Genomic DNA, 10,150 nt, shown 5'->3' with positions numbered 1-10,150 from the left:
CTGTCGATTGTCGGTCTCCATTTTTTCCAGATACATGTGTAAAACGTGTGTGGATGTCGTAGCCATCGTTTCGACTTGATCGTAACGCTCAACAATCTGTTAAAATATCGTTTTCTTTGCTCTGTTCGCTAAACAAAGGAGCGAAACGCGTAGCCGCATTGACCGTGTTTCTCATGCTTCCAGGGCATTTGGCTTCAGCGCAGGCGCACAAACCCCGCCTCTCTCCTGTGCTGTGTGCATTCGCATTGTGTCTAAACAGGCAGCGAGCAAAAAGATATTTTACCAACAGCAGTAATGTCGGGCAGGTCGGTTCGAGCGGAGACGCGGAGCAGGGCGAAAGATGACATCAAGCGGGTTATGGCTGCAATTGAAAAAGTGCGGAAATGGTAAGAGAGAGCGTCTAGCCGTTAACGAACAGCACAGACAGCTTGTGGGGGAGGAGAGACAACGAGAAACAATGAAATGAAAGGAAAGAGCGTTTATTCCACTCCAATTTCAGTCAGATGTGCGGTTTCTGCGTTTCTTCGCGCGGCTGCTCTTTTTGTCGGCTTTTTAAAAATTAGTTAGGAAAAATGTAGATGGCATTTTTTCTTCCATTAAATTTTTATGTGGGTTGAACCTAGAAGCCATTTCGTTGCAGTCACATGAAGGCTTTGCTGTTTGAGCCTGTAATGCCGGCTGAATAGTAACCGAACGGGCTGACATGAGAAACTCGAGTCATGCATCCGTACCGAATAAAAAGTGCCGCTGAACGGACGTTTGACTCGTTCATCTCATCTGAGAGCGAGTGACTGACTCGCGCTCCTGAGCGACGGCGCGTGAGAAGAGTTTTATCCACGCGCGGGGCTTTAAACTCAGCGCGGAGCTCAAGCTTCCCTTCCACTTTCACACTCCTAAACATTTTGTTTAAAGTTAAGTGCAACTTAAATTAAAATGCATTTTACAAAAAAAAAAAAAAAAGGTCATTAGATTAACAATATCCACAACAACAGTATCTTATAAACTTTGAAATACTAAAATGATTTTAACATTGTATCAGTATAAAGTTAGTTATGGTTACTTGTTCTACACAACTATTCAGTCTCCACTAAAGACTTGACCTCGCTTTAAAATGTGTAGCTGTATTTATAGAAGAAAATCATAGATGTCATGTTAATATCAGCGACAGTGCATATTCTGGAAATATTTTTGTACACAATAAATAGAGATGCCTGTAAATTTAAATGTTTAAATAATCAATCCTCTGTTAAACTCATTTGTTTTTGGTCTCCTTTGTCTTTGATATCTAACAATGACATGCATCTCCAGGGAGAAGAAATGGGTGACTGTTGGAGACACGTCACTGCGAATCTACAAGTGGGTACCAGTGACAGAGCCCAAGTCAGATGATGTAAGTCATCTTTAATCACCATAATGCAGTTATTCCAATTATGGTTGATATCAGTTACCCAATAATTATTTTCATGTTATGGCCAATATAACAGATAAATCTTTTTCAATCTCTTCTTCCCAAAAATGATTAAAACATTACTAAAACAGGGATTATTGGCATTAATATATTGATACAATATTGTGATAATGTTGTTGTTTTTTTACTTCATTTTAAATTAGTAAAGGTAAAGGTAAATTCATACTGTCATTGAGGTTACTAGTGCCATTTATTTATTTTCTGGTGGCCCAGATCATTACATATTTTAGTTGTAGCATTACATATACAAAGCCGGTATTTTCTACACTGTATCTTTTAGAAGTTAATTGGTTCATCAGTCTCCACATGGTTTTGTTGGGAAAAAAAGTGATCTGCTTTTGTCATACAGAAGAGCAAGAACAAGAAGAAAGGCAAAGATGACAAATATGGCTCCGAGGTCACTACCCCTGAGAACAGCTCTTCTCCTGGAATGATGGATATGCATGGTAATGCTGTAGACCTGACAGTTATCAGGCTCCAATCACACAATAATCCTCAGTCTATTTTAGGCTATGTTACTTGGCAATTATTGTAAATTTATGGTGGTTTTTAAACCAAATTGTGATCTTTGTGATTCCTAAACAGTTGATCTATTAGGGATTCCTGAAATACTTAAGTATTCCAGAAATTACCTGTAAATTCACATCAATTATGCGTTTTGAAATATTATTATTATTAATGGCTTTCAATGGTCCATTATCCTTCTTAACCAATAGAGGGGCTTGATGAAACAGTTGTACTACACATGAATTGAAGATGATTGTTATTCTATCTTATAACCATCTATTAACAGTTATATACTGCTTGAAAGTGTAAGCATCTCAAATAATTTGTAACACCCTGTTAATCATGTTTTTCTTTTCCACATACAGATGATAACAGTAACCAGAGCTCCATTGCAGACTCCTCCCCACTGAAGCAAGAGACCAGCAACAACACTAGTCCTGCACCCGAACCCATGGCGGCTTCTCAGAATGACAGCAATGACTTAAAAAGCGACCAATATCCTTCCAAACAGCCTTCATCTGTTCAGGATCATAAGAGTGGTTAGTGACTCCAACGAGGCCTCAAGGAGCTCATTACCCTCTTTTCTCTATCTGTGCTGTTGGATTTTAGGGCGTCTCTAATAGCACTTCTTTACTTTCAGAACAAAGCCACTGCTCATCAGAATCTATAACAGCCAAAAGGGACAGCAAGTCACAGGAGGATTCAGAGCACTTTTTAGACTCTTCCAAATTGGCCCAGGTACATGCATGCATCACTTGCATCAAAGTAAAAAATGTTTGTTTATATATCTCTATATCAGCTTGGTTTTCTGCTTCATAACTGATTCAATGGTTTCTTTTGTAGGATTTGGAAGATGGTGCTCCCCCAAGCAAAAAAGGGAAAATCGATTCTTCCTCTGAAGAAAGTTAACTATCTTCTGCCAGCTGTCAGGCAATTGCGATCCCCATCTCTTATCCTGAAACACATCACAACATAGGAGGTTTTCTTCAGTTCTACACTCTTCCCTACTACCATCTATTCACTTTAATCCAGAAAACCTGTCTCTTGTGGTCATTTTTAGTGTGGAGGGCATGTCGGGATCATCATTGTATGAGTAAGGGTAATGAATCAAGCTGTGAGATATTGTACTGATCCTAAAACAGTTCATGCTACCCTACAATCACTACGTGCTATTTCTTTTACTAAGATCAGTATCGTCAAATGAAACGGCACTGGAACTGCCATAGTTTTTCCAAATTGGCATTGATACCAACTGCCATTTGCGATTTTAAAAAAATTGTATCACTCACCTTTTCTTGTTCACTCAGGAAGGTCAACACACTGTTTTTTAAATCACGCTGAAATAACTGATTTCTGCTGCTGTAGTTTAGTGAGATTTCACCATAAGTAGCTAAATATAAAAAAATGCAAATGGTACTAGTCACAAGTTATCCAACTTCTCCTGTGAAGACCATAGCTTGTAGCATAGGCCCTGCTTGGTTGAGTACATTTGTGTTACTGAGAAAAGGAATGCTTTTTTTTTTTTTTTGTCTTGTCTGTCTACACAATTCTCCAAGTGCCCACACTTGAGTGTCTCGCTTTAATTTTTTTTTTTTCCCAAAGTCAAGTAACCCACAACTGTTGATTTCACTAATGTTCAAGTTAAACTGTGGTGTTCAAACCAAGCTTTGAAATGCTGGTTGCCATTTCAACAGCACTACAACCTTCCAACATACACAAGGGATACAATAATAGCATAATTTTGATACATGAAATTCACAAATTACTGTTTCTTTCAGCAGCAACTGTACTGACCGCATGTGTCGTCGTCCAAGGAAAAACGTGACATTGATTAGATTGTAACACAGGCAGGTTATGGGTAGACAGCTGTGCGAATACCTCATACTCAGTCCAGCAGTGCTGGAATGTAAACACTAAGTATGACTTTCTCGAAATTACTCTGTTACGTATGCTTGAAAAATAAAATGTATATATTTATACGATTACGTTTTTGCTACCCTTATGTTTTTGCCACAGTATTTCGCCAAACTATTGCCTTCTGTAGTTCAATCTTTGAAACCTTTCGCAAAATGTATTCGTTGGGACCATATTGTTTTTTTTGTTTGTTTTTTTCCCAGTATATAATAGAAATGTCTTGTACAGAAGTATGGTTGTGTCTAACCTATTTATTCCACATGTAGTTTATTGGTTTTCTAAAAAACAACAAAAAAAAAAAACAAATAAAAGAAAATATTTCCTTTGAATGCTCTTGAAAGTGCATTTTGTTGCCAAACATCAAACCTGATGAGCTTGAAGCTTGATTTTCTGAGATCACAGTACAAATTTTACTGGACATGAGTTTAAAGACTAGTTTAACGACAAATGAATCATAAAATGTGAAGACTAAATCATAACATGAAGATGTGAAAAGGAAGTGAAACTGATAATGTAGTGTGCAAGAATCTGAATGTGTTAAAAACCAACAAGGATTCATTGCAGAAGTGATAATGTGAGAAATGCTCACTGGCTTTTTACACAGCTTTCACACATGTTGTGAAATAAACACTAACATGACCCACAGGAATACCTGGTGAGATGCTAAAAGAACAATCACTCCATTTTAATGGCAGTTTTTTTGTCGGTTTTTCAGTATGCGTCTGAAAGTGAGGTTGATGCGTGGCATTTTGACCTTTTTTCTGACTGGAAGACTGTGATACCAGTATGTGTTTGTGGGATAGTTCATGAGCAGTAGACTCCCGTGAGCCAGCTCCAGCTTCACAGGCTTAATCTGAAGTTTGCTAGAACCAGTACGTGCATCCTTATGACGGAAAATGAAGTCACGGGCAGCCCCTAGAGATACAGAGGCAATAGGGCAGGCAGGATCGAGTTCCCGTTCATCATCCCGATGCTCTCCAATGTGATCGTGACCATCATTATATCTGACGGTGAAAACACAAACCAAAAACACACTTTCCTCACTTTGAAAGACCATTATTTCTTTCAAAACAAATAGGACAGTGATGTCTACATGTAATAGCAGACAATTAAATTACCTGTTTATCAAAACAAAGTTGAATGTATGGCCTGTTGCCCTGGTAACAGCATCTCGAATGCGTTCCAAAGTGGGAGTCCATGGTTTAGCCAAGAGATGGACTCCAGAGAAAGAGTACATCAGTCCTTTGTCGCCATATGTTGCTTGCTTCCTTGGAACACTGTATGACTTTCCATACACTTGTAGTTTAGCTTTGTCACCTTTGACACAGAGAAAATGGAATGGAAACACAAAACACTTCAATCACCATCCAAAAAATAACAGGATAAAGTGCTTAATATGGCTCATAGCATATTATACAAGTATAATAATGAAGTTAGATTGTTTAACAAGATAATACATGAATGTTTCCTGTACCTGTGAAGTCAATAAACATATTCTAAAGTTTGGTGTCGGTAAAAAAAAAAAAAATCATATTTTTGCTCAGCAAGGACATGTTAATTAAGTGAACACAGACTGCTAGTCTTACAAACTACAAAGTATTTCTATTTCAAATAAATGCTTTATCAAAGAATCCTAAAAAAAAATGCATCATTTGCACAAAAATATTAGCAGCACAATTGTTTTCATCTTTGATAATAATAAATGTTTCTTGATAACCAAATTGACTACAATTCTTTTAAATTGTAATATTTCACAATATTACTGTTTTATTGTATTTTGATCAAATAAAAGCAACCTTTGTGACCATAAGAGATTTCTTTCAGAAAGATTAGAAAATCTTACTGATCCCAATCTTCCGAACAGCAGTGTACATGACACAAAGGTGCCTTCAATACCTGTAAAATACTCCACCTCCTCTTCTAGCCGGTTGAAAAGGTGATCAGCCTCCTCTTTGTCAAACAGCAAACTGTAGTCACAGTCCAATCCCTCTGCCTCAATCTTCTGCCAGGGGATGGGCTGAGAAAACTCCTCTTCCACCTCACATTCCTCTTTGTATTTCTTGAACGGTTCCTCTGTTTCCCATTCATCTGCCTCAACAGCAGATCTTTTTCTGTGCCGAGTTACAAACTTATCCATTTATTAGACACCTTTAGGACAAAACAAAAAAACTCACTTTTCAGACTGTCTGCTTTCTATTTTCTAAACCACTTTTAAATATCAACATCATTGAGCCACAATTAACAGTTTATATTAACTAATTGTTTTAATACAGGTACGGTGCCCACATCTATATATCATGCACATTTTGACAGCAAAACCATGTGTAGTGCACTATGGTCACCAATGTTTTGGTGGGTGTTAGTAACACGTGAAAAGCGGCAGCACAGCCCGGATCTTCGTTTATGCACGTGCATTATTTTACTGAAACTTTGGTCTTGAAAACATTCAGTATGGTCTCTTACCTCGGTTGCAGTCACACTGTGATAAATCGCCCACACTACATAGCTTAACATTTAAATTCTGTCCCAGTTTTGTTTTATTTCCAGCATTCGCGGGTGGCACACCTCCGGAAATGTACGTCCACGTCACTACCGATGTCACGTGATATATAGTACTTTACTTTTCTATGGTTACATTGTATAAACGAGTCTGTGAGTAATTAGGAAAACCATGTAAACAAACATCATGCTGCCTGGCAAAACGGACGCTTTACGTTTAAGATTACATTTTAACGTATTCGGTTCAATTAAAAGTGAGAACAACAATAGCTACAGTAAATTAAGGAGGTAGGCAGCTAAATTATTCGTTAATTATTAAACGTAACAGTTATCAAATTGTGATAACTATTCAGAACTGTGGACACCCATCACTACTAAACAGAGTTTGCAAAGAGGACCATTTCAAAAGTGCTAAATTTTATTCAGACACTGAAGACACTGTCATTTTTGACAAAAATGTTAGGCAAATATACTGGAGGACTACAAAGACCTACAGGTTTTGTCATTCTAAATGGTCACAGATCATTCCATTATAACAGATTATTTTCAGTTCATGTGTGTTACCTGAATAAGGCTGAAATGGTTATTTGGCCTTTATCATTAATCCACTTAAGTTAGTACTGTGCAAAAAAAGACAATGAATGAAAAACTGAGAATGATGAATTAAAGAACTTCAGTCATGTCTTCTTAGCAGACTACTCCACATTTTCATAATCATTGTCGGTGCAGTTTGCATACGTCTCATCTTCTTGTGCACTGTTCATATAAACTGCAACCTTATTTTCAGGCTTATTAATGTAAACGGACGAAAACTGTCCTGCAAAAATAAATAAATAAATAGTGATATAATAATAATAATAAAAGTAATTCAGGTTTTATTTATTACTTATTTATTTATATTTTTAAATTACATACTCACTTTTTCCTTTGGAGATATTTTTTCTGAACTCATGATCATTCTCTGTAGCAGAAAGGGAATAACTACAATGTATTAATGTTTTGTACATTGGTCTGTACATCAAATATTAGTATTATAACCTACTATTTGTGTAAAACAAGAAATACTCTTTAAACCTACCATAGATGATTTGATCTTTGTTGGCACCTTGAACTGTCATCACAATGAAAGTAAAGAAATGTTTGAAACAGGATCTTTTCAAACTTGAAACAGACTTGATTCATGAGACCGTGTGTTCTTGAAAATGGTCTCATGCATCATAGCTGTGTGATTACTGTTAATATAAATAAAGCACTTACCCTGCTGGCTGTTTGCATAATATGGTTGATCTAATGTTTTTGAAAAAAAAATTTAAACATTTAAAAAAAGAGCTTAAGTTACTTTATTGAGCATGCAAATCATGCATATTTATAATTTATTCATAATTGATTTGATATACTTACTATTTCGTTTAAGTACAATGCAACACACCGTGACCACAAGAAGAAAAATAATAATAGTTGCTCCTCCTGCTACGAAGGGCCAGAAAGACATCACTGTGTTCTATGAGCTTTCTGATTCACCTTGTACAAATTCTTCTGCCTTTCAGCACGAACAATTATAACGTGTAAAAAGAAAAACACAGTATGTCTAATTTTAACCGGAGATATGGTATAATTTTATAATTAAATTGTATTTAAGTATTTAAAAAGTTTAAGTGTCAGGACACAATACAAAACTAAGGTATATGTCTTTGAAAAATGTTTTTACTTACGTGTGAATTCCAGTGTCCTGATGGAGTTCAACAGTTCACAGTGGTTAGGCCCATATACCACTGTTAGTAGTTTAGTTATATAATTTGGAGAAGGTCTTCTTGTGTTATCCTAAACCTTTACTTCACCTTTTAGACTGTTCTCTAAAATTAGACACAGCTGCACTGGTGTGACATCTCTGCTGTGCCGTCTCAAAGAATCAAGAGAGCATCTCTTTGCTCAAACCTGAGAAACCACAACAGTAAACACATTATATTCACAAGTTTCCGTCTGCACTTCACAGGTTGATCAAATGTTGTTGTTTGCTGAGCTTCCTGCTGTTTTACAATTTATATAAGCAAACTTTAAATAATTACATGCTGCTTAGATTGGAAATATATTGTATTTTTTATAGAATTTTATATTTAATTAGTAAATCCTCAGAATGAACGGAAACCACAACACGCTGTTACATTCTGCTTGCTTGCAACATGAAAGTTAGAGTTAACTCAAAATGACTGATTAAAACCATATATATAACCAAAAATAAACCTTACCATTTAGAGATGAAACATGCAGATGAAAAATACCCACGGTTCAACACAGACAGAAAGAATGTTTACATTTTTTTTTTTCAGACAAACAGGAGCGTATGCTGCAAGCCTTGAAACAATTCACTCTGCTTTGTGTATGGTACAGAGGCTGTTGGACAAGTGTCTTCTGCCGTCATTTCCTGCTAGCTCTACCTACTTGGCCAGTGTCAGAAGACAGTTACTGTGCTCAGGAGTGTGTTTGTATGAACTTTACAACCTTTACTATCACACAAAACCACTGAATTTGTATTAAGGTGGCTTTTTGAATTAAACTTCAACATTTTCAGTTTTTTATTAGGCTGAAAGAAATAAGATATAGTTCATATAATTTACTTCTTACTCAGCTATTTTGCTTTAACCATTTACTATCTTTAGGAATAAATCTTTTTAAGTCAAGTCAAGTCACCTTTATTTATATAGCGTTTCATTCAATACAGATTGTGTCAATGCAGCTTTACAGTGTTAAACAGGAAAATAATGTTTGAATAATGAAAACAAAATTCAATTCTGCTGTGAAGCAGCTCTAAAAAGAGGACAATAAACGCTCAGTTTTTCAAAGTCAGTTCATCGTTGTTCTGTGATGTCATCGTCCAGCTTGGTTCAGTTGTCATCCAATAGTTTCTGTGCAATCAATAAAACTGACATGGCGAAAAAACTGAGGCGGAATTCATTCAGTGAATCTACTAATTTAACAATAGCCTATTTGATTTGATTTTTAATATGACAAGTCATTAATGAGCATGTTAAATTATATTAAGTTAATATAAGTTAAAGAACCACAGTTCTGATGGAGATGATTAAAGAGCAGGCTACTTGAGCTATAGAGGTACATAAGAGACATATTTGTGTCCGTCTTTAACTGTGATTGGTCGAATTAAAAAAAAAGTTTCACTGCCCTCTAGTGGCCTCACAGATGAAGATATTAAAGTGATCCCAAATGGAGACATTTCTTCCATGAGCAGTAACATCCCTCCACCAGAAATAATCATCTGAACTGTGTATGTTCTGAATATGTTTGGCTTTGATTTTTAGGGGTTCGAGCACATTGAAACCCTATTGTAATTGTAAGGATTTTATTTTTATTATCATTTTTTCTCCGGTAAAACTGATCGTGCAGCCCAAACTGTAAGGCGTAGAGAGCTGAAACTTGGTCAGATCGTAGTAGTATTGCTCGCTACTCAGATACAAAGCCTCGCCCCAATCGGCCTAACGGTGGCGCTACAGCGCAAAAAAACTAATATTTTACACATTTTTGGTCGTAGACTCAAGATTTTAACATCGTTGCCTTGGGACAGCCCGAACAAAAGTGCACTGAGCCAGATTTTCTCTAAAACGCACGTTTTTTCCGCAAAATTGAGTTATATCTGAGACCTACTTTTGCGAACTAGTCCTAGGTTTTTCACCTGATCGGAACCAAACCACTGCAGAAATATTCACTGCGGTCAGGCCAGCCCAAGTACTCCAGAGTGCAATCTGGACG

General features: G+C 36.5%; 2 protein-coding genes across 3 annotated transcripts; one reads left to right on the top strand and one right to left on the bottom strand.

The window, feature by feature from the left end:
* Positions 1-145: 145 nt before the first annotated feature.
* On the top strand, positions 146-4,218 carry bcl7a (BAF chromatin remodeling complex subunit BCL7A). The gene is made up of 6 exons (XM_058774821.1): positions 146-386; positions 1,309-1,390; positions 1,818-1,914; positions 2,341-2,514; positions 2,616-2,713; positions 2,819-4,218. The coding sequence occupies exons 1-6, from the start codon at positions 295-297 to the stop codon at positions 2,882-2,884; spliced, it is 609 nt and encodes a 202-aa protein (XP_058630804.1). The 5' UTR covers positions 146-294; the 3' UTR covers positions 2,885-4,218.
* alkbh2 (alkB homolog 2, alpha-ketoglutarate dependent dioxygenase) lies at positions 2,914-8,782 on the bottom strand. 2 transcript variants are annotated; one of them, XM_058774819.1, is made up of 10 exons: positions 8,635-8,782; positions 8,101-8,323; positions 7,790-7,928; positions 7,646-7,675; positions 7,467-7,499; positions 7,308-7,349; positions 6,353-7,205; positions 5,786-6,037; positions 5,008-5,206; positions 2,914-4,893 (listed from the first exon to the last, which is right to left on the bottom strand). In XM_058774819.1, exons 8-10 carry the CDS (start codon positions 6,024-6,026, stop codon positions 4,575-4,577), a joined length of 759 nt encoding a protein of 252 aa, XP_058630802.1. In that variant the 5' UTR covers positions 6,027-6,037; positions 6,353-7,205; positions 7,308-7,349; positions 7,467-7,499; positions 7,646-7,675; positions 7,790-7,928; positions 8,101-8,323; positions 8,635-8,782; the 3' UTR covers positions 2,914-4,574. The 2 variants fall into 2 exon arrangements, with proteins under 2 accessions (XP_058630802.1, XP_058630803.1); XM_058774820.1 differs by having other exon boundaries at positions 6,953-7,205.
* Positions 8,783-10,150: the final 1,368 nt, after the last annotated feature.

Source organism: Onychostoma macrolepis, chromosome 05, assembly GCF_012432095.1.
Source record: "Onychostoma macrolepis isolate SWU-2019 chromosome 05, ASM1243209v1, whole genome shotgun sequence".
NCBI classification, from domain to species: Eukaryota; Metazoa; Chordata; class Actinopteri; order Cypriniformes; family Cyprinidae; genus Onychostoma; species Onychostoma macrolepis.
This window is presented reverse-complemented; position numbering and strand designations above follow the sequence as displayed.